Below are 25664 nucleotides of genomic sequence, written 5' to 3'. Positions count from 1 at the left end.
AGGGGATAAACAAAGCGTAGTAAAGACATACAGTGGAATATTTAGCCATAAAAAGAATGAAATCCTTACACATGGTACAACATGGATGAACCTTAAAGACATTATCCTATATAAAATAAAACAGACACAAAAGAATAGATACCATATGATTCCATTTACATGCAGTACCTAGAACCGACAAATTTAGAGAGACAGAAAGTAGAATGGTGGTTGCCAAGGACCAGGGTGGGGGAGGAATGAGGAGAATGAGGAGTTATTGTTTAATGGGTTCAGGGTTTCATTATGGGAAGACAAAAATGTTCTAGAGATAGACAGGGATGATGGCTGCACAACAATATAAATGTATATAATTCCAGTGAACAGTAAAATGGATAAAATGATAAATTTTATGTTACACACGTTTTCTCAAAAGTTGCTGAAAAAATTAAAAACTAAAAGTATCTCCCTTTTTCTCTCTCAAAGTGCTTTTTTTTTAAAATTCTGCTACGTCTCTTACAACTCCATGTCCTCTCCAATGCCCTCCACTGTTGTTACCCCAGACATTAGACTCTTCCTCCGAGTTTCTCACACAACCAACAACTCCTCACCCCCATTATTACCATTCCAATTTAGACCTTTGCCTTTTCCTAACTAATCTCCAAACCACTGTTTTCTCATTCTTCCAATACAACCTGGACCTTTATATCATAGGAAACCTCATAATACATTTGCATCAACGTGACCACTGCTCAAAAACTCATCTACTTCCTACTTGTTATGAGATAAATCCATGTAGTCTGGCAGTTTTCGCTTGTTCATTCATCTATCCATTCAACAAATATTTATTGAAGGCCTACCATGTGTCAGACATTCATCTTGGAGCTTGAAATTTTGTAGTCAACAAGACAGTAAGTAAGAAATCATTGCCTTGTGGGGCTCCTATTCTAATGTGAAGACATGAAAAAAAAATCTAATGTAAATCTTAAATGGTGGCAATAAACACTATAGAGAAAAACGGATTGCAGAAGAGGGAGAGAGGAGGGAACAGGGGAAAGAAATTCATTTTCTAAAGCTTGTCAAGGGACTTCCCTGGTGGTACAGTGGTTAAGAATCCACCTGCCAATGCAGTGCACATGGGTTTGATTCCTGATCCAGCAAGATTCTACATGCCACTGAGCAGCTAAGCCAGTGCACCTCAACTACCGAGCCTATGCGCCTAGAGCCCGGGCTTCTCAACAATAAAAGCCACTGCAATGAGAAGCCTGTGCACTGCAACTAGGGAGTAGCCTCCACTCGCTGCAATTAGAGAAAGTCCACGCAGCAACAAAGACCCAGCACAGCCAAAAATAAATAACTAAAAAAAATTTTTTAATAATAAAGATTACCAAGGAAGGCCTTGTTGAGAAGGTAATGCTTAAACAAAAATCCAAAGGAAAAGAAGGCATGAGCCAAGCAGCTATTGAAAGTAAGAACTAGAAGAGACTCCCTGAAGCAAACAAAGGCTGGCATGTTTGAAGCAGGGCAAGGAGGCTAAGGTAGCTAAAGCTGAGTGAGCAGAAGGGGAGGGAAGTACCAGGACGAGAGGTCAGGGAAGTAAAGGTGATGAGCTGGGGCAAATGGATAAAGCCATGCAGGTCAGAATAAAGATCTGGCTTTTCCTCTGAGTTAGATGAGAAGTCATTTTGAACAGGACTACTACAAGCTGACCCCTGTTTTCACTGGATGACCCTAGATGCTGAGTGGAGAACTGATTTCACAAGGCTTAAGGGTAGAAACAGGAAGCCCACCTAGTAGAATACTGCAATTAACAAGGGGAAAGATGACATGGCTTGGATGAGAGTGGCAGCAGAAAGACATATAAGAAGCAAGCAGGATCTGGATGTGTTCTGAAGGCAAAGCCAATAGGATCTGCTGACAAATTGGATGTGGAGTGAAAGAGAGGGGTTAGTTAAGGAAGACACGAAGATTCTTCACTTAAGCATTTGGAAGGACTGCCTCCATTAAAGAGCTGCTGCTGCTGCTGCTAAGTCACTTCAGTCGTGTCCGACTCTGTGCGACCCCATAGACGGCAGCCCACCAGGCTCCCCCGTCCCTGGGATTCTCCAGGCAAGAGTACTGGAGTGGGGTGCCATTGCCTTCTCTGATTAAAGAGCTAGGAAGACTGTAAGAGAAGCAGTTTGAGGGCAGATCCAGTAGTCACTCAGATATCAAGTGAGAAGTTGCACCTCTAATAATCTTTATTAGCCTTACGTGTGTCTACTTCTCACACAACCCCAGCTGATATTTTCAATCTTATGAAGCACAGGTTCACATTATTAAACATACTATGTGCTAAGCGCTGTATCTGTATTCACTGCAACTACAGTGGGAGAAAATTGCAAGGTATTAAGCAAGAGGTCTGCCTATTTATTAACCTGAGTTTAATTGTACTCATCACCTATCCCTGCTGCTGCTACTGCCGCTAAGTCGCTTCAGTCGTGTCTGACTGTGTGTGACCCCATAGAGGGCAGCCCACCAGGCTCCCCCGTCCTTGGGATTCTCCAGGCAAGAACCCTACCATTAAGAAAACAGCACATGATCTGCCCTGAAGATAAACTATGCAGAGAGGAAAAATGACAAAGATGCACTTTCTTTACTTTTTGCCTTCAAATTAGACTTTATCAATCTTTGACAAATATGATCACTTAGGGAGAATAATGGGCTTCCTTGATAGCTCAGTTGATTAAGAATTTGCCTGCAATGTCGGAGACCCCAGTTTGACTCCTGGGTCGGGAAGATCCCCTGGAGAAGGAATAGGCTACCCACTCCAGTATTCTGAGGCTTTCCTTAGAGTTCAGCTGGTAAAGAATCTGCCCACAATGTGGGAGACCTGGGTTCGATCCCTGGGTTGGGAAGATCTCCTGAAGAAGGGAAAGGCTACCCACTTCAGTATTCTGGCCTGGAGAATTCCATGGACTGTATAATTCATGGAGTCACAAAGAGTTGGACCTGACTGAGTGACTTTTATTTCCACTTTCAGGGAGAATAATGGCCAGCCGATCCTCCACTGCCCCATGCAGGGATGCACCCTCTGTCATCTGGGAAGTTATCTTGGATTAACGGGTTAGTGGAGGAAAGGGTAGAGTGGAGACTGAGAGGGAGATGGAGAGTAAGCGGATGGCTTAGGTCCCAGCGACCCCATACTCTGCCCTTCCTAGAACTAGGACCCTTTCAGGGTGAGGAGTGGACGGTGATAAAACCCCATATAAGTTTACTGGTGGTGTGTGGTTCAAACCAGAGAGAGCCTCGGGAGACTTAGAGCCTCAAGTAGAAGTCCTGCATCTAACATGGCAGAAAAGCAATTAGCTAAGTGCAACCTTGAGGAAGATGAGTCCATAACATTCAAGAATGAGAAAAGAACACTGCAGAATCAAGTCCCCCAAAAGGAGTGGGGAAGACCATGAACTTAGTGGGCTTTATGGTATAGGCAATAAGCTTGAGAGTAACAAGAGTTTCTAGAACATGAAGAGAAAAGTTGGATAGCAGTTAGACAAATACCCTTCCTGGGACTTAAATGCCCCACCAGAGTATCTGAAGAGTGAAAGTAGGTCTTTCGACTAAGAGGATCTTAAACTTGTATGTAACTTATGTATATAACCTGAACTGATTATTTACCACAAAAAGACTAAGAATAATCCATAAAGCAAACCAATAACAAAAGATTAAACTGTCATTAAGAGGTCAAGAAACTCACTCAGAAATTAATTCAAGCTATAGAAATAAAGCAAGTTACATCTCTTCATGTATAAACCTGAGAAAACATAGCTGTATTTAATTATTATATAATTATTCTGCAGTAAGTTGAATAAAGACTTCAGGTCCTGATCTCTGGAACCTATAAACATTACCTTATATGGCAAAGGATTTGCAGATGTCATTAACTGAAAGATCCCGAGAAGAGATTATCCAAGACTATACAAAGTGAACTCGCTCAGTCATGTCTGACTCTTTGCAACCCCTGTGGACTGTAGCCCGCCAGGCTCCTCTGTCCATGGGATTCTCCAGGCAAGAATACTGGAGTGGGTTGCCATTTCCTTCTCCAGGAGACTATACAGGTGGGCCTTAAATCCAAACACAAGTATCCTTTTAAGAGAGAGACAGAAGGAGAACTGACAGAGAAAGAAGAGGAAAGGACAACGTGACTCCAGAGGCACAGACTTAAGTGATGTGATGTGACCACAAGCCAAGGAATCATGGTAGCTACCAGAAGCTGAAAGAGGCAAGGAAGAGCCTCCTCATAAAGCCTCTGGGAAGTGTGTGGCCCTGCCAACACCTTGATTTCAGCCTAGCGAAATTAATTTAAGACTTCTCACCTCTAGAACCTTTAAAGATTACATTTGTTTTAGTTTAAGCCACCATCAAAGACAGAGGATGAGACAGCTGAATGGCATCACTGACTCAATAGACATGAATTTAGCAAGCTCCGGGAGATGGTGAAGAACAGGGAAGCCTGGAATGCTGTACTCCATGGGGTCGCAAAGCGTTGGACACAACTGAGCGACTGAACAACAACAAAGCCACCATGAATTTGTTACAGCAGCCTTAGGAAACTAAGAGGATAATCTATAAGGCAAACTCTATTTCCATTTTACAGATAAAGAGTCTCCCGTTTAGAATAACAAATGTCTCAGGATTTGAATGGCAGCCACATATCTGACCTCGAGTCTCTCCTCCTTCCACTGCACAGCACTGCCTTGGCCTTCACTACAGTTCCCACTGGAACGGCATCCCCTGTTCATAGCCTACTTGTTCTTTCTGTATCAGCTCAAATCTCTCTTATGTTCTGGCAGTTCTCAAGACTCCATTGCCTCAAATTCTTTTATTTTGATATGTGTTCTATAACTATTTACTAATTAACTGAAAATAAACAACCACAGTTTGGGTCTAAGGGAAATAATTTAATAGGCAATATATCAAATTATCAATCTTAACTTCACATAAAAGTAAATTATTTGAATTTGGATTCTCTTCCAAAAAGAAAATAAAACAAAAAAGAGTGGAAAAACCAAGCTGCATTTGAACAGCTATGACAAACATGTCACACGCACACAAAAACAGGTGTAATATGGGTAGTCACCAAAAGAGCAACAGTCTAGCTGGGGTTTTGTTGATTACACACATATGAAGCCCAATATACCAATTCAGAATGGAAAATTAAGGGATATACTATTTGCAGAAAAGTTCATAGAATGATAATACCAAATGCCAATTACTAGCATCAGGAAAATAGCCTGGTAACCTTAGGCAGAAAAAATGTCTTCAAATCAAGTGGGCAAAAAACTAGAGTATGTGGGAAAACAAAAACATACTTCTGGTACTATTCTATGGAAAATTCAGAAAACATATAAAAAGCAAACAAAGGCCAGAGTATCAAATGTAGCCACAGGTTTTTACCTCTTATACTCTTCTGGTAATGGAGACAAAACTTACTTATTATAGAATCTTTTAAAAATGATATTAAATAATTTGCTTACATTTATACATCACAGTCCCCATTTAGATGTGCCACTATATATACCATCTCCCAACCAATGCTCATTACGTTAAAGGATGAATGCTATAATAACCCAAAGAACCCTAAAAGGTCTAAGTGATTATCAGCTAGTCACATCTTACAGAAAATTTGTGTTTTTTAAAAATGCAGAAATCAAACGAATTACAGATCTTAATAGGGAGAAGTTCGAGAGGATACAAGATGCCTAGATGGATTACTTTGAGAGGAAAAGAAAAACACTTAAAGGGGAGGTGAAAAGTGGCCAAGCTTTGTTTTGCCAAGGCCTATTCATAAAGTAAGACATCAGCACCAACACCCAAGAAAGGGAAAACAAAACAAAAGACTGGTCTAGATGGCTTCCAATAAACTTTCTGTTGACTCTTCTTCTGTAGTCTCATTATAAAGCCAAGCAGACTTTAACCAACTAAGCAATCCTTGCAAATAACTTATACTGTTTAAATAGCAAAAGAAGTGTATTAATTCTATATTTAGAGGCTTTTTGCTGTAAATGTTTGAAAACACAATATTACGAACTATCATCCAGGATGAACTCAGATACTTGTTGAGTTAACATTTGAGAAATGACTCCAGGTAAAATCCACATAAATTTAATGTGATTTTTAAAAAAACCTTACTTTTAAAATGTCATAAATTCATCAAAAATATTATATTAAGATATATTATTAAAACTTCACAGGGACTTCCCTGGTAGTCCAGTGTTAGGACTCCATGCTTCCACTGCAGAGGCCATGGGTTCCATCCCTGGTCAGGAACCAGGAGGCTGCAACCGGTGCTGCATGGCAGAAAAAAAAAAGCCACAAAACCTTCACAGACACAAGTCGATTTAAAACACTTTCTGAAGAATTTTTCAGACATTGTAACATGAATTTGTTATAATGATAAAATTCCATTCTAGGTAGAAAAATAGGAGAGAAGCCATCTTAAGTCACTTCAAAACAGCAATCAAAAGGAGAAAAAAAAGCCTCCAGAAAGAATGAAAAAAAAAAGCTATCTTAAAAAGAAAAGCTTCATATCACTAAGTTTTATTTTTGCTTCTGATAAATCAGTGAAGTCTTATGGTAATAGACTGAAATATTACTGAAAAGTGATAACTACACATAATTCTGTTTTCTATTTAATTTTCAGAAAAATTTTCTTTAAAAAAAAAACGAAGAAGTTTCTTCTGAAACTGTTTATTTAACTTCAAAGTCTTTTTAAAAAACCTTAGTCCTCCCAGAATGGAAAGTGTTCACCTGTGACCTTCTGCCTGGACTTCTTCGCTGAGTCTATGGAAAGTACAGCATGGGGATCAAATAGAAACCGAAGTCCCTACTCTTCTCATCACTAGATAAGAGAAGAAACAAAAGTGGCTTTTAGCTCTAATTCACCCAGAAAACAATTCTTTGTATACCTCTGTTACAGGAAACTCCAGGAGACAAAGGTCCTTGTACTTCTCTGTGCTAGCTAGAAACTACATACATTTTGTCAATCTTATTTTCAGATAAAAATGAACAGCATCTGAGCAAGCAAAACAGTAACTGGAGAAGCAAACAATAAAGCAAGGCTCAATTTCTAAAAGGTTCCTTAACCTAAGAAAACTACCTAATACCAATAAGATCCCCAGAAAATTGTCACTGCCAGATTCAGCTTCCCAAGAGCAATAATGGGAACATCTTGATGCTTAAGTAGTGGGTATAAGGGTCTTGCGGATCATTCCTCAACAAAGCATAACAGTCCTCGTATTAACTCAGATTCAATGATCACAACTTGTAGTATTCATAGAAAGCCTTATTTTTTCCCCAAAAGTCTGCATATATATTATCTCAAGCTGACTGCAAATACTTGAAGAGTTTAGAAACAACTTCCACAAATTCTAAGTTATCCAAAGCATCCTTTAAGGACACAGAGTAAATTTCCACCCGGGCATGGCATGGCATGGCATGTGATTCCTCTAGCTCCTTTTTCAAATCTCTTCCTTCTGTGCACTTTGTAATCTATCCTTTGAACTGCTTGTTTAGTACAGCTTAGCTCAGAAGCCATTTATTTGTTTTAGACTCTAGGTTACAAAGATGCACATATGCACAGTTCCAAAATTGATGGAATTACAGATTAGATTTAATAATACAATCCCTATTAAGACAGTTGCAGAAAATGTTATAGCAGCATAGAGGATTGGTACTTGATCCAACTTGAACCTTCAGGAAGTTGTCTGAATCAAGGCTTTAAAAAAATCTCTGAACAAGTTTTAAAAATTGTGTTTATTTTTTTTTTCCAGATTACTAAAATAATATATTTCCATTACAGAAAATTTGAAAACAGACAACTCACAATCACAATCTATCTTTAAAACTGTCAATTAGGAATAAGAAATTAACATTACATTATATTCCCTTCTTGTCTTTTTCTTTGGGACAATGTGAGTTTACATGTATAGATTTTTCACATTTAGAAAACAATGTATACATAGATGTATAAACATATATACAACATTTCCTAAATGCCGTGAAAAGTGTACACTTCATTTAAATCACTGTTACAGTCCCACATTTGTCCCTACTAGTCTTCAATTGAAAAGCTGCAAAAACATGATTAAAAGCTGTATAACATCATATTATATAAATGTACTATAATTTATAACATTTCTCTATTATTATAGCATTAGGCTTCTTTTTTTCATTAATTGATACTGTAAATAATCCTGCTTGAAACAGCCTTAAATCTGTTTCTTATCCAAATTTGCTTGTCCCCTGCACCCACCTATCTGGTACTTGTGGGAGAGTTGCCTGCCAGAACACAATTCACCTCTATCACTCCCAATCAGTTTTCATTCCAATCCCAAAGAAAGGCAATGCCAAAGAATATTCAAACTACCACACAACTGCACTCATCTCACACGCTAGCAAAGTAACGATCAAAATTCTCCAAGCCAGGCTTCAACAGTATGTGAATTATGAACTTCCACATGTTCAAGCTGGATTTAGAAAAGGCAGAGAAATCAGAGATCAAATTGCCAACACCTGCTGGATCATTGAAAAAGCAAGAGAGTTCCAGAAAAATATCTACTTTTGCTTTATTGACTACACCAAAGCCTTGCTTGTGTGTATCATAAGCAAACTGTGGAAAATTCTTAAAGAGATGGGAATACCAGACCACCTGACCTGCCTCCTGAGAAATCTGTATGCAGGTCAAGAAGCAACAGTTAGAACTGGACATGGAACAACAGACTGGTTCCAAATCAGGAAAGGAGTACATCAAGGCTTTATACTGTCATCCTGCTTATTTAACTTACATGCAGAATATATCATAAAAATGCCAGGCTAGATGAAGCACAAACTGGAATCAAGATTGCCTGGAGAAATAACAATAACCTCAGATACACAGATGACATCACCCTTATGGCAGAAAGCGAAGAAGAATTAACGAAAGTGAAAGAAGAGAGTGAAAAAATTGGCTTAATACTCAACATTCAGAAAACTAAAATCATGGCATCTGGTCCCATCACTTCATGGCAAACAAATGGGGAAACAATGCAAACAGTGACAGACTTTATTTTCTAGGGCTCCAAAATCACTGCAGATGGTGACTGCAGATATGACTTGCTCCTTGGAAGAAAAACTATGACCAACCTAGACAGCATATTAAAAAGCAGAGACATTACTTTACCAACAAAGGTTCATCTAGTCAAAGCTACGGTTTTTCCAGTAGTCATGCATGAATGTGAAAGTTGGATTATAAAGAAAGCTGAGCATCGAAGAATTGATGCTTTTGAACTGTGGTGTTGGAGAAGACTCTTAAGAGTCCCTTGGACTGCAAGGAGATCCAACCAGTCCATCCTAAAGGAATCAGTCCTGAATATTCATTGGAAGGACTGATGCTGAAGCTGAAACTCCAATACTCTGGCCACCTGATGTGAAGATTCATTGGAAAAGACCCTGGTGTTGGGAAAGATTGAAGGCGGGATGAGAAGGGGACATGAGAGGGATGAGACAGTTGGATGGCATCACCGATGTGATGGACATGAGTTTGAGTAAGCTCCAGGAGTTGGTGATGGACAGGGAGGCCTGGCGTGCTGCAGTCCATGGGGTCGCAAAGAGTCGAACACAACTGAACGACTGAACTGACTGACTCCTAGTGCTTCCTGCATCACTCTGTTTTGGGGGCTGCAGGAGGTCTGTAATTTCTTAAAAGATGTATGAGAAAAACTGGTGCCAGCAAGTATGCTGATTGTCTCAAAAGACAACTAGCTTCTGAGTAGCCAAAGTCTGCACCTAGGCATATGGGAGAGGCAGGTGTGTGTCCCTACCTGCTCTCAAATGGAAAGGGCGGCTCCACTTTATAAGGCAGAGTGTGGGATGCCTTCAACTGCTTTCCCATCTTTCCTCTCCCTGGACTATGGCACCAGGTTAGCTGTCAGTCAGCCTGGACAGCTGACTGACATCTTTGTTTTTATAGGAATTTTTAGGAAACGGCTAGCAGTTACTATTTGAAAGTGCCACGCAGTCGTCTCTTTGCAACCCCATGGACTGTAGCCTGCCAGGTTCCTCTGTCCTTGGGATTTCCCAGGCAAGAATACTGGAGTGAGTGGCAATTTTCTTCTCCCGGGGATCTTACTAACCCAGGGATGGAACCCCCATTTCTTACCTCTCCTGCACTGGCAAGTGGGTTCTTTACCACTAGCACTATGGGAGAGTTATTATACAGTTATATTTTATTTTCCATTTTAACTATAATTCCAAGTAAGCCTTGGAAGATGCATAGCAGTTAGCCAGGTAGAGATGGGTGAGAAAGGACTTCCTGAGAATCTTAACAGCATGAGTAAGGAGACCGAGGAGTAGAAACGCAGGCGACTACAGGCAGTGGTCTAGTGTATAGACTCAGAGGAGAGGAGAAGGACACAAGGCTGGAGACAGGAAGGGTCGTCGAGTCGCACATACTAAAAGCCCTGCAAAGGACCTTGGACCCAAACACAAGGTGAGTCATGCCTGCGCTCAGATGGATAACTCTAGTATGAGCAGAGGCAAGAGGAAGGACCAGCTGTGAGAAGAAAGGAATTCCTGAGAAGAGAGGTGATGAGACTTGAACCCAGGCTATTAGAACACTGAAAAGGAAAACTCAGCTGGACCATGAGATGCAGATTTGACCATGAGCACTCTCTGCTGCTTTAACATTCCATTTCCTGTCTTAGTGTGCTACCAGAACCGTGCTGCCTTAATCCTCGGGTCAGGGTCTTAGGAGAGACGCATGCACACGTGTCCTAAAAGCTTCACAATTATTTCTGCTGGTGATGAGGGTGGTCACAACTCTGATGGCTGATGGGTTTCAAACAGCACAGAAGGTACAAATACACATTAGTATCAGTGTCAAACATCCACACGTGTGCCTTCTTTTGCACACACACACACAAAAAAGTGGAGTAGCTTCAAAGCAGGCTGTTGGGAAGGGTTCCCTCCCCACTGCTGTGTACTGCTTCAGTCTTAAACAGACCGCGTGGGTAGAGCTGCACATATAAAAGTGGTTTCATTAAAAGTCTCCAGTCATTCATTTTGCTTATTAAAGCCACTCTGCAGTGATATTCAGAATAGAAATCTCAGCTGTCCCCAGCAATGACTCTAAAATACAATTAATTCCACTTCCCGAGGAGTCGATAGCTATGCGCTTGAGGTATTGTGTTAATTGCTGCTGCTTCATACCAGGAATCAAAATGGGAGCAAAGCAAACATGGATCCTATTAAGTTCCAGAAGACTTAAAACTGAAGTTTCTTTTTCCCCCACCCTCCTCTTACACAATGATTCTAAAAGCAGGGGACTCCATCTGGGGAACTGCAGTGACATCCAGTGGCTGTGAAGTGAAAGACACCAGTTACAAAACTTTGTTTTATAATTAGAGAAGGGGGGATATTTGTTGATTTACTGATATTTGAAATCCAATGTCAATAAAGCTGTGTGTACATCTAGAAACTCATAATAACATAACCCCAAATCAGGCAAATCAGGCATCTGTAACAAAAGCAGGATGTTGGGCTGCCCTCCATGATTTACTCTGCCTGGGAAAATTCTCGGCAGTATATATTAATAATTATGGACAGAGGTAATGAAATAATGATACTGCAGTCAAAGCTCCAAATATCCTATTACCATTCAAGATGTGTATAAATTCAAGAACAAGTCATTTCCAAAATGATCCCCTTGCTCAGCCAAAATAAATAACTGGCTCTGCAATAAAGTGGACCAGGCTGGATCAGTTAGATTCCAGTAATTTCAGTGCTACCTGGCTGAAGGGTTATATGAAAATGTTCTTGAGGTTTCAACATTTCAATCTGTATTTATAGCATGTATGAGAGACAGAGATGGAGAGTGAGACAGACAAACCAACTACAGACTCCCCCCCAAATTTGCCTGATCTAATGGGGTGAAGAAAAAAACAAACTTGCTTCCATGGAAAACATGTACACTTGAGAATCTGACAGGTATATAGATTTGTGCAAGGTGTAACTCTGGGTCAGGTATTCTATCACCGATTCTTTGTATTCGTATATGTAAAATGGAGATGAAATTAATGTACCTTGCAGGGTTACTATGAAGCTAAATACTGAGTGTCTATCAAGATGAAAGTGAAGCCTCTAAGTAGGGGCCCTGCACACACGAGATACACATTAATAGTAGCTATCACACATATACATTCATATTAAAATAAAAAGAAGTTTTCTTTGCCACACCACCTGTCACTCTCAAAATAGACTTTGGATTCAATGCATGCATGTGTGCTCAGTCACTCCAGTCATCTCCAACTTTTTGTGATCCTCTGGACTATTGCCCGCTAGGCTCCTCTGTCCATAGGATTTCCCAGGCAAGAATACTGAAGTAGGTTGCCATGCCCTTCTCAGGGGATCTTCCCAACCCAGGGACTGAACCCACATCTCCTGTATCTCCAGCACTGCAGGCAGATTATTTACTGCTGAGCCACCAGGGAAGTCCTTTGGATTCGATAACCCTACCATATTTTTAATGTCACGTGCTCCTCCTCCTGACCTCAGTAATCTGCAGTGTGCTTAAATGGATCAGAAACAATAATAGTAGCACATCTAATAACAAAATAGCATGTCTCTGAAACTTTCCTAAGCTTATCTGGGACATTGAAGTCAAATGAAGTGCAGAAAACTCCCAGCTGTCATGATTTCATAAGTCAAAATGTTCTTGCCTACAAGGTTTCAGGATCTCACAAACACTAAGCCTCATATGTGTGCAGACCATGACGTGAAGATGGTACAATGTGACACGCCATCACTAGCAGAAATGAGAGATGGGCAAGGACCACGCCAGCAAACTACAGATAATTTGATGTAAACGCAAAATGAATTTGCTTAGCCTCCAAATGGTTAAAACTTGCATTTGGGTCTTCTCAGTAGTAGACTTTAAGTCAGATTCTACCACTTTCTGATGCAAAAACCTCCAGTTACCTTTTGCCTTACTCATTGTAAAAGTTCAGTCCCCTCCATAGCCTGAGGGCCCCATAGAAGCTCCATGCAGTCCCTTTCCACTACTCTCCTGACTCCCTAAGTGCCCACCTCTCGGCTGCTTCCTGAACACAAGCAGGTTGCCAAGTCCAGGCCTCCCCCCTTTATGTTCCCTTCTTCCTGAACAATCTTCTTCCATTTAAGTGAGAGAGCTGCTCCTATCTGCTTCGATCTCCACCCAAACATCACACTGTCAGGGACACCTTCCCTGATTTCCCTGCCAGCCCTAGACTCCCTACCCCATTCTCTGCCTTCATTTTCTCCCCAGTGCTAACCATTACTTAAGAGATTACCCATTTTAATCACATGTCTCTTGTCTTTCTCTTCCCATCAGAATGCAAGTTCATCAGGGCATTGCTTTTTGTCTATTGTGTTCCTACTGTACCCCAGGATCCATATACAAAACAGGCTTGTGCAAAACAGTCAATCGACATTTGTTAACCTATTGGAAGAAAGCAATTGGGAAACGCAGAGGGGGCAGAGGGAGTTCCTAGTTTTTGTGGAAAAAAAAAAAAAAACTGAAAATACTCAGGATTTTTTTTTTAATGTACACATACATATAGAAAGGTAGTTTACACAAGTGAACACACAGGTGAGAGATGTCAAAATAGAGAAACTAAAGAAACATTTCAGTGCTGTTAAATTGTGGATAGCATGCATGCGTGCAAGCATTGGAGAAGGAAATGGCAACCCACTCCAGTATTCTTGCCTGGAGAATCCCAGGGACAGAGGAGCCTGGTGGGCTTTCGTTTACGGGGTCGCACAGAGTCGGACATGACTGATGCGACTTAGCAGTAGCATTGTTTACTTCCTGACATCTTTATTTCTAAGTTATTGGCAGTGAGCCTAATTATTTTTGTACTAAAAATATTTTTAAAAAATAACAGACTATCCCTTCACCTTTAGAATTCTGTGCATTGAAAATCCAGTATTTCTATCAGAGAGAGAGGTCAACAATGTCCCCTGAACAACATGCAGAGCTCACTAGCTGGTCACCAAAGGCTTGGCAAATGGTTTGTCCTTTGGTTCTTTAAGTCAACAAGACGCAAAGAAGATTTACAGTTCAATATGTGAGGGCCTCACTCTATTGACAAAGGACATTGTCATCTGCACAGCATATTTAAGGGGGAAACACTCCATCCTACTTGTTTTCATTTCAACATGCAAATAGCAAAAATGTTGCTTAATATCACTCTTAGGCTGAAAAGATATTGCAAGAGTATTTATAAGCTACATACTCACAAATACAATTCAAAAACACACTGGTTTTACTCTTCATGCTGAGAAAGACCACAGCACCATAAAAGTTGTTTTTGTCACACTGTTAAAGAAGTGGAAGAAATAAAGAGGAAAAAACTGTTCCTCAAGAGTTTATTTGGATAGTCATTAACTATTATCATCTGACATCTCAATGTATCCTTACAGAAATAAAGCAGTAGATTTTTTTAAAAAAAGGAAGGGAAGGTGGTAAATCTAATACACATTAGTAATTCAATAGCATTAATGTCTGCAATTTTTCTACTGTATAAAGATATTATCTGAGTAAAAACAAAGAGAAAAAAAAAGAACACAATAAAGCTTTGGGACTCAATTTCTTTCTCATAAGCTTTGGCCTAATGCTTGGTTAATGAAACCATGAAACAATATTCTCACATCTTTGATTTTATTTCAGCAGTTTCCAGAAAATACAGTAATGGAGAAATATATTTCTATTCAGTGCCTAAAAGTTTAAATTTAGTATGTAGCTCAAATTAATTCTCAATGTTCCATTTTAAGCTTCTACATTAAAAGACTTGCACAAATCTTTTTATTCCTCATATAACCTGCAGTGGTCTCCATGAACACTGCTGCTTGATTTACAGAGTAGATTTTATTACTGAACTTCAAGCTCTTTGTTAGGGATAAATCATAGTGACTGCAACTGTAAAAGATGTTTAATGATTTTTAAAGTCTCTCAAAGAGAAAAAGTTAAGAGTATAAAATACTTTTATTAGATATTATGTTAGTTAAGAGCTATATTGCTAAAAGCCATAAGTAAACAAAATAGTTTGGAATTATGGCACGTGCCTTTTGAGAGTTACCACCACACTTCTAAGAGGTTAATGATCATAAATAGAAGTTAAATTAGTTACAAATGGCAAGGAAGAAAATATACATTGGGTTTTTTCTGGCCTATGAAGGTTAGACAGCAAGTCACACAGACCAGTATAGCATACCTGCAAGATTCGAGTTTTCCTGGCAGGTATAGGCTCAGTTGGAAAAGACTCTGATGCTGGGAGGGATTGGGGGCAGGAGAAGGGGATGACAGAGGATGAGATGGCTGGATGGCATCACTGACTCGATGGACGTGAGTCTGGGTGAACTCCGGGAGTTGGTGATGGACAGGGAGGCCTGGCGTGCTGCGATTCATGGGGTCGCAAAGAGTCAGACACGACTGAGCAACTGAACTGAACTGAATAGGCTCAGCTGTGAAGATCAGCTGACATGTTATGGCCCATTAACTCTCAAACAGAGTGTGGGAGGGTGGGCTCGGGTTCAGAATCCCTGTGGGGACTATCCAAGCTTCTTTTCTGCAGATTGCCCTCTGTCCTCTCCCAAGGTCTTGACACATCTTAGGACAGCAATCTTCAAACAGCGAGTACTACAGACACTTTCTGAACTGTTTAGGGAATGCAAGGGACTTTAAATGAACCAATCACTTTCCAGAATTTTTTGAAGATGGATCCTCCTAAGAACAGGGACTTCCCTGGTGGCTCAGACAGTAAAAGCATCTGCCTACAATGCAGGAGACCTGGATTCGATCCCTGGGTCATGAAGATCCCCTGGAGAAGGAAATGGCAACCCATTCCAGTATTCTTGCCTGTAAAATCCCATGGACGGAGGAGCATGTCAGGCTACAGTCCATGGGGTCGCAAAGAGACACGACTGAGCGACTTCACTTCACTTCACTTCCTCCTAAGAACATAACTTTTCTGCCAACATCATCTCCACTGTACTTCATAAGACAAAGGCAAACTTCTCATTCAAACTGAACCTTGCTTTGGTACACTGCTCTTGGGCAGAAACATGTTTCCTTTGTTCTATGTATCAAACAAAGGAAAATGTTTATAATACTAGTAGCTAGCTATGCAAGAAAGTGAACGACACTCATAGCTAGGTATAAAATTCTCAGTTCTTTAAACAAATGGAAGGAACAAACTGTGCTGTCACTGACAGATTATTTAAAATAATTTTGATGATTTACTACTAAGTTGTTTGATATATAATGCAAAGGAGTTGGTGGTAGGCTAAGTGATAGATACCCATATCTTAATCCCTGAAAACCTGTGAATGTTACCTTACATGATAAAAAACAAAGCTTTGCATATATAATTGATTTAAGGATCTTGAAGTAAAGAGATTACCCTGGGTTATGCTGCATAAAGCCTAAGTGCTACTGTTAAAAGACAGTGGCAATGGGAGATTGCACATGGACAGAAGAGAGCACGGTGTGACCATGGAGGTAGAGAGTAGAGTGATGCAGCCACAAGCCAAGGCATGCCAGCAGCCACGAGAAGCTAGAAGAGATGAGAAACGAATTCTCTTCGTGAACCTCCAGAAGAAGTTCATCCCTGAAGATACCTTGAATTTAACCCACTGATACTGATTTCAGACTTCTGGCCTCCAGAATGGTAAGGGAATAAACTTCGGTTGTTTTAAGCCACCAAGTTTATGCTAATTTGTCACAGTGGCCAAGGGAAACTAATATAAAACTCTAAGAATCAAATGGCACTGTCCTAACAAACTCCTTCCTTTCTCATCTACCTATATGTTTTTTAACAGCAATATCTGTAAAAATAAGAAAAGGGAGACAAAATTGTTGTTAAATTCTGTCCCATTCTAGCAGGAGAAGGGAAATAGTTTATAAGTTTTTAAAAGGTATGAGAGGAAAAGCCTCTACAAGTTCACAATACAGAGATGCGTTTCCAACTGAAAATAAGACTATTTTCTATGTTTATGACTTTCAAATGTGAAGGAATTATTTATTTAAGAAAAATTTAGGGTATACACTCACATAAAGTGAAACACCACTGTGGTTATTTCCCATGGCTGTACTATAATTAATGCAAAATGTAGCTCACATTACAGCATATTTTAGTAACCTCTCAAAATTTTTCTTTGTGCTGCTGCTGCTACTGCTAAGTCGCTTCAGTCATGTCCAACTCTGTGTGACCCCATAGACGGCAGCCCACCAGGCTCCCCTATCCCTGGGATTCTCCACGCAAGAAAACTAAAAATTATTATGCAATGTATCTTTCCATCAACTTAGACTCTATGGTTTAGCTCCCAAATTTCCATAGATCATTATGGAAACAATGAGAGGTGGTAAATTTGTAATACTTCTATCTTTATTTCTATTCTTATTTTTTATTCTTATTCTTATTATTTCTATTCTAGTGCTACTTCATTTTTCTCTCAATCATCACCAACAAAAATTAAACACAAAGAAAAGGATGATTCATAACTGTCCTCTGTCTTTCCATAAGTGAAGCAAACCTTTGCCATATGATCAAAATTATAAAGGACAGAAAAGCAATGATATGGCCATGATTTTGTGTTCTTACCTAGACCTACATGAGGCAGGTGCTCAAAAAGGGTCCAGCTGTGGTCATCAATGTAATGATTCTTCAGGATCAACAGCTGGCAAACATCTCGGGCAGTTATGTCACTGGGTACCTCTAAAGCTCTGCTGGTTTCATCTTCACTGTATACTTTAATTACCTATGTAGAAATAAAAAAAAGAGAGAGAGCTGGAATAGTCTGTTTAAAATATCATTCTAACAAGTCATTGAACTTATTGGTTGAGCTAATTACAAATTCCTCATACAGTCTATTTTACATCTAATTTTCTTATACATGGAGCAAATGGTGCCCATCCAAGACTTGTTTATAACACGTCAAAGTCACTCTGTCCAACCACTTCCAATCTGTTAAGTGTGTAAACGTCAGGCTATTCAATGACCATTCAATATCATTTTCCACTACTCTGATCTACTAAAAAGCTATTCATCTCTTATCAACATTTAAAATTGTCCATTCCACATTTTAATCTGTAAATAATCCAAGTAACACAGGTGATTTATTCTCAGATATACACAAGTTGTAATAGCAGCAAAGATTTCTCTATTTCAGCTTATAGGAACTTTGGCAAAGACTGGCTAGATGCTCACAAAATCCTTTTTTCTTTTCTGCCTTGCATGTAGTTGTGTCCACAGGATTGAGATTTGGTCAACAGGATGTAAGTACATGCAATGTGACGCTTCCAGGCCTAGTCCCTACAGCTCTCCCACATACTGTCCTCCATTCTCTTCCACCACCTGCTCACTGAATAGTGAAAGTGAAGTCGCTCAGTCATGTCCGACTCTTTGCGACCCCATGGCCTGTAGCCTATCAGGCTCCTCCGTCCATGGGATTTTCCAGGCAAGAGTGCTGGAGTGGATTGCCATTTGACAAAGACCTAAAGAGGAGAGCAGAGTATGGGACAGAAGGAGGCTTTGTCTCTGAATGACGACATAAAAGGTGTTCAACTAGGAATGCCTGCAAGGAATTTTGACAAGAGCAAGAAATTAACTTTTACTGCTAACTTATTGTGATTTTGTATTTATCTATTACAGCAGCTTATGTCACCCCCAAAATAAACAGAATCAGAGAAAGTTTCATGTACAGCACTCCCTTCAACATTTACCAAGTTGTGCTACATGCTAGAATTTCCACTATTAACTATAGTATGTCAAATATAAATTAAATTATTTATGAAATTACCTATGAAAATAGTATAGTAAGATCAACACACACAAATGTCCGGACGTTATAAGAAAACTCAATATAAGAAATATTCTCGCTATAAAAATGTTGACATTTAAACATTTTTAGCAATTCAAATAAATGAAAATTAAAATGATATATCAATTCTCTCCTATTGATTATTTTTCTAATTACATAAAATGACTGGAATGAAACAGTTACTCTCTTACAATGACAGAGTGTTATAAATTGGTAAAACTATTTTTTACATCTATTGGAAAGTATCAAAAGCATTAGAGAGGCTATTTCTTCAACTTAGTAATTTCATTGAGGCAAACTATCTCAGTAAATCTGTCCTAAATGTGGAGAAAATAGCTTTAGGCATAGACATGTCCTGCAAAGCATTATGTATGTTCTATCAACCTAAATATTCCACAATAAAAGAGTGGTAAACCATAGTACTTTCATAAAATGGAGTATTATAAGGTGCTTAAAAATGTTATTCAAGAAAATGACATAAGAACTTTAAAAAAAATTCTTAAAATAAGGACACCAAAGTATAAGTTATGCACAGTCTTACTGGCTGGATTGGCCACCAGGCACTGACTCATTGAACTGGCATTTTGATTGGCTTTTAGAGAACCACTGCCTAGGAAGGCAGTGCCATCAGTCTCTGTGATGCTGGCAGCTCTGCCTTCAGCTCAGCGACAGAGTAGTGGAGCTGCTGGAAACTGCTCGTCACAGCTGACTGTTAAACATTCAGGAACTCGGCCAGCCAGGCATCCTGAAATCAGCCATGGTGGGAGAATGTATACTCAAGAATATGGCAAATGCTACAAATAGGTCTTTTTTAAAGAAAAAATTTTTAGAGCCAGTTTACCCCTGCATGATTGCCTCAGCTCCACAGAGAATATATTATCTAGATGGATCAATCAATGCCCAGAGTTTCCCTGGCAACAATGACTATTTCAGAGATGGGGACATGACCTAATCAGAGCTGATCAGGGCCAATCTGGACTCATAAAGTGGGTCTTCTTTTCCACTGGGCAGGGATAGGTGTGGCTGCTACTGTTCACAAAGAGAAAGACTGTGGAAAAATAGGGTCCCACATGGAATAAATCACACCAAGAGATGAAAGAGTCCTGAGAATAACCCTGAACCCTTGGACCAAGTAATTTTGAAGTCTTTGTGTTTTAATCATATGTGTGCTATGAGGCTGTACACTTTTAGTGGTAATATCCACCTACTTATCTCCCTTGTTCTTGCCATAGACCTTCTCTAACTCCTCCATACTGCTAGAGGAATAAACTTTCTAATAGCTGATCATATCAGGTCACTCTTCTAAAATTCTTCAGGGGCTCTTCATTGTCCTAACCCAAGCAGCTCATTGTGCAAAGTCCCCATGCAAAGTGCAAATCCTCTGCTAAGTGTTTTAATATAAGGCTGGCTTCCTAGGTGGTTCAGTGGTAAAGGATCCACCTGTCAATGCAGAATACATAGGAAATGTGGGCTCAATTCCTGGGTCAGGAAGATCTCCTGGAGAAGGAAATGGCAACCCACTCCAATATTCTCGCTTGGAAAATCCCACGGACAGAGGAGCCTAGCAGGCTACAGTCCACGGGGGCGCAAAGAGATGGACACGACTGAGTGACTGAGCATGCACATGTACGTCAGCGAAAGAGTTGGCTGTTGCCCTCAGAGAGCTGAAGCACAGTGGGGAAAGCAGTATTCAAAACAAAAGAATAATTAGAAAGTAGGACATAAAAATGCAGTATGTTACTCAGTCATCAAATGGGTATTAGGAGAAGCCCAAAAGACATCCCTGGGAAAGTGATATTCAGGCTAAGACCTGAAGGAGGAGTGGGCAGTAGCTAGGCAAAAAGAGTAAGAGCATTTCAGGATAAGAGAAGTGAAGTCATACAAAGTCCCTGGGGCAAGCAAAAACTTGGCAGGTTCTAATGATTAAGAGAATCAGGGGTGGCAGGAGCAGCAAACAGAGAGCATGGTCCTAAGGAAGCAAGTCGTAAACACAGTGGTCATAAGAGGGGTGTTAAGACCCTAAGCTCAGAACTGACTTAAGAATCACTGAGATTATAGGTGGTAAACAAACTTGTGGACATGGATATATCAGCCAAGGGAAAAAAGGAAGAAGCATGAGGGGAAAAAAGAATCTAGGAAATTCCAGTATTTAATGGTGAGTTAGAGTCAAGAAGTCTGAAAGATGAAGTGAAATAGAGAACCAGGGAAGTGGGGCCCCAGGAAACAAAGCCCAAAGAAGTCCCTGAGAAATTCCAGTATTTAATGGTGAGTTAGAGTCAAGAAAAGTCTGAAAGATGAAGTGAAATACAGAACCAGGGAAGTGGGGCCCCAGGGAACAAAGCTCAAACTCTAGCACACACCCAGCTGCATGTGTGTGCTCGGTTATTCAGTCGAGTCTGACTCTTTGCAACCCCGTAGACTGCAGCCCGCCCGGCTCCTCTGTCCATGGAATTCTCCAGGAAAGAATACTAGAGTGGGTTGCCATTTCCTTCTCCAGAGGATCTTTCCGACCCAGGGATCAAACCCACATCTCCTGCACTGGCAGACAGATTCTTTACCACTGAGCCACCTGGGAAGCCCCTCACAGCATGCGTACCCCCAGCAAGTCAGCCTATGGAACAGGTCACTCTGACCTTAGACAAATATGATATATATTTGCTACTTCTTCTATTCGCTCATGAGGTATCCTCTACTTGAAATCTTTGCTCCAAACACCAACAACATGATTTATTTGGCAAATTCCTACTTATCATTTGGCTCCAATTTCCATAGCACTTCCTCTAGAAAGTCTTCCTTGACTGCCCCTGGCTTTGTAATGTGCCCATTTCAGTACTCTTATTTTATAATTTTCTATTTGAATATCTTTCTCTTCAACTGTATTAGTAAGCTCCTTTAAGGAAAATTTATTTACTCACCATTTGACATGATATCCCAGGGACTGAGCGCAAGTAAATGTATGGCTTAATAAAGATCTTTGGAACAAATGAATTTTGTACCCGTGCAAAATGTTTTGCACATAATACTCAATGCATATTTTTAAATTTTAATTTAGAAAAAATTTTCTGTTACAAAAGTATAAATTGATCAAATTTTAATGCTTGGGAAATTAAAATTCTTCTATTTTTCTTATAAATAATCCTAGGTAAGAACTGACAATATTGCCATCAGCTGACAGTTCTGAGTTTTGAAGTCACTGAGGCAGCTATAAGGTCATTTTATATCAGAAAAACTAAGAAATAAAAATCTGGAGACACTGCCAAAATCAGATGCAAGTGGCTGAGCCCTCAATTCAATTCCTTTACTTTAGGGTTAATATGTGTGGCTCACTAAGATCCCAAGATCTATTTGGAATCTCAGTGTTTCCTGTGATTGCAACTGGGTAGGCTGTTGTTCTTATGTCTGTGTCTTCAATGCCTTCAGACAAATCTCAGCATCACACAATTGATGAGGTGCTAAGAGATGCCGTCCACTATGCTGCTGTGGCCAAGCAGTGGTGGGAGCATTTGCCAAAAGCAACATGAAGATGACCAATCCTGAGAGGACAAGAAGATCTGACTTGGCGCTGCTCCTTCATGTGAAACAATGATAAGGCGCCATTTCAGTACCCTCAGAGGCCACTGCCCACTCCATGCCAGGGAACGAGGGATTGGGAATGAGCTGGTGGCCATTGGACAGGTTCCCTGGACTTCCTGACTACCCCCCTGCTTTCTTACAGTAAACTCCCATCACGTAGGATAACAAAGCATGCCTCTTATTTTTCATGCTCTGTTGTTTATATCAGAGGAACTACGAAATGAAAATCTGGAGATATTCTGAAGTCTAAGCCAAATTTAAGAAGAGAACAAGAACAGAGCAAGAGGTAAATGTTGGGGAAAATGAAAACAACATCTAACCAACCAGGAAATGCCATTAATCTCTTCAGTTGACGTTGCTACAAATTTTTAAAAAAAATAAAGTTGCCAAGAATTGAGACACATAAATTTAGAAGGACAAGGCCAATTTAAATTTCTGGAATAAGTGCATGTACTCATTTTTTAAGTAAATAACACTTGTTAGAAGAAAAACTCAATATTTTTGCTTGAACTTCATTTCAAATCCTTCTTTTAAAAAAATAGTTCCATTTAATGCTGACATTTGTCCAAAATACACATTTATCTATGAAGGATAAAATTACATTTTTGGTTGATATTCCACAGTCCCTGTCATCTCTCAGATCTATTCAGTATGTATGAAAAACTCCTTACACTACCAATGGAGAGGCTTTGTTAAAATGTCTCATTTTTGTTTCTACTTATTTCTCCTTGAAATATATGAAAAGGGGAAAGATAATCTAACCCTTAACTCTTTAGTAGGTTGAATATGCCCCTTGTCAATATTATTATTACACTAAACTTTCCTATTTAAGAAAAATATCAAGTCATAAGTGAAACTACATGACTACTACAGATTTAAACTAAGGTACAAACTTTTGTGATCATACAAAAACCAAATAGCAGAGTTGCTCTTAAGAATCATTAGAGCTAAACAGTGGTATCCTATTTCCTCCACATACTGAAAGATAAAAACAGAGAGATATGGAGATCATATAATCATGCTATTTAATAAAGGGATATTGTACATTTCTAATTGAGTGAGTGAGTGAAAGTCACTCAGTCGTGTCGGACTCTTTGCGACCCCGTAGACTATACAGTCCACGGAATTCTCCAGGCCAGAATACTGGAGTGGGTAGCCTTTCCCTTCTCCAGGGGATCTTCCCAACCCAGGGATCGAACCCAGGTCTCCCGCATTGCAAGCAGATTCTTTACCAGCTGAGCTATCAGGGAAGTCCTTGTAGTGGCCCAAATCCTCAACTTTCTATATAAAGTAAAAAAAAATAGGATAAAAAGAAGTCATATCAATTGATCCATGAGATCATTTGCAATTGTATATTAGCAAGAAGAAATCCTCCTGGAACCCTAAAGAAGAACAGGAACTGTCTTTGTCTCATCAATGAGCAAACGCTTGATTAGCAAGAAGACAAGCATTGATAAGATCTGTCTATAACATCCTGCCAGGATGAACAGAGAGAGCTCCGGAGGACAGCCAACAATGTACACACAGGCTGTGTTGAGGAAGCCCTCAAGTATCACTATAATCCTGACAGAGCAGCCTTGGCCTTTAGAGTGGTTTACAGTTTAAACTGCTCTGGGAGCATGTGGCATCCAGCAATGAAAACGTAATATAAAGACCCAGTGGCCCCTGCAAGAGGACATGCCGGCATGTGGATGGAGCAGCTCTCTGTTTTGGCTGACATCCTTATCAAGGCAGTTTATATACTTTACACCCCAACTGCCCTAGACTGGCCCTTCATAAATAAATAAGTGGAGGCAAGAGATTAAAAAATTAACATAACTCATTTTGACATCAGGAGACACAACAATGTTCAAATATATAAAAACAGCAAGAAATGGTTAACTTCAGAAAAGATCTGAAAGCCTAGGGACTAAAAGAGATGAATGACTTAAAACATAAGACGAAGACTATCAGCAAAAAGTAGAGACTGAAGTTGAAAGTCAATTTGATATATATTGCTTTGCCCTCAAAGCACACACAGTGGTCATCTGTTATTTTCTCTGGAAATTCTGATTCTTAGAACAGATTATGTGGGAAGCCTCAGGAAAGCCCTGGGAAGGGGCTAAGCAGTCAGCCTTTCTCCTCCTTCCTGAAGACTCAAGAAAGTGATGGAACAGGATGGCTAGTTCCTTTCCAAACTGGATTCATCCTAGAATAAGGGGAAAAACTCAGGATTGTCATCTGGTCATTTGGCAATACCACAAAGCAGAAAGAGGCACTGGGCCCATTGGCAAGTAACTAGCTACTTGATAACCTTCCCCCATTTATTGCTTTTTTCTTCAGAGAAAAGAGGAAAAGGTGATAATCATTCAGCAGGTAAAAAACAAGCACAGACTAAGCATAACTACATGAGCAAGAATCTACAGGATGAAGCAAGAGACCTTTTGTAAAAAAAAAGAAGAAAGAATGAGCAAAAGAGAAGGAAAAAGACCACTGGATATGGCCGTTTTCTGTGTCAAAGTTTCTATTTTGGGAAAAATTAAATTTTATTTTTAGATTAAGTACCCTTAAATTGGAGAAGGAAATGGCAACCCACTCCAGTACTCTTGCCTGGAAAATCCCACGGATTGAGGAGCCTGGTAGAGTCCATGGGGTCGCAAAGAGTCAGACATGACTGAGCGACTTCACTTCACCCGTAAATACCACATTTAATATTTAATTAAATATGTTAAACACTATCATTTCAATACCAAGATCTTACTAGAATGAAAATTACCTAACTTTTCAAAAGAAAGATAAATGCATTTATTGTACCTATTAATTATATATGATGTTTATATAATTAATAGAAAATAAGGAACAAGGTAAAGTCCATAGAAATCTGATTTCAACTAGGTCCCAAAGTAAAGCTTATTTCTAATGCTCTTTAAAACGTTATCATCCAAGTAAAGCCAGATTATAAAGATATCTTTTAACGCTTCAGATTTTTTTTCTCCATTATTTTTAACTGATAGGCAATGTACCTAAAACAGTGAAATATTTTTATATAGAGGTCAGAGTAGCCCTGGATTTTTACATTCTTCTAAATAAGGAACGCAACGTCCTAAGATAAGAAGAGAAAGATATTTTGAATTAAGCAGCTCAGTGTGTTCCCTTGAAGGAAATGGCAAATAATATATTCATTCTTGCTTTTTCCAAACCTCTAGCAAAATGTTATATTTAAAAACAAAGACTGTTCCAAAAGATCCTAACAGTTCAAGAAA

The 25664-nt window shown here is 39.6% G+C and overlaps 1 protein-coding gene across 5 annotated transcripts in view; it reads right to left on the bottom strand.

Moving 5' to 3' along the window:
* Positions 1-25664, bottom strand: part of GRB14 (growth factor receptor bound protein 14) — a 128920-nt gene that overhangs the window by 31422 nt on the left and 71834 nt on the right. For all 5 annotated transcript variants that reach the window (NM_001011681.3, XM_024999504.2, XM_024999498.2 and 2 more), the window contains one exon: positions 17631-17787. In NM_001011681.3, the coding sequence (NP_001011681.2) occupies positions 17631-17787 (157 nt within the window). The remainder of the gene's footprint in view (positions 1-17630; positions 17788-25664) is intronic.

Source organism: Bos taurus, chromosome 2 (assembly GCF_002263795.3).
Source record: "Bos taurus isolate L1 Dominette 01449 registration number 42190680 breed Hereford chromosome 2, ARS-UCD2.0, whole genome shotgun sequence".
NCBI classification, from domain to species: Eukaryota; Metazoa; Chordata; class Mammalia; order Artiodactyla; family Bovidae; genus Bos; species Bos taurus.
Note: the sequence above shows the minus strand (reverse complement) of the source record. Positions and strands in the feature narration are given on the sequence as shown.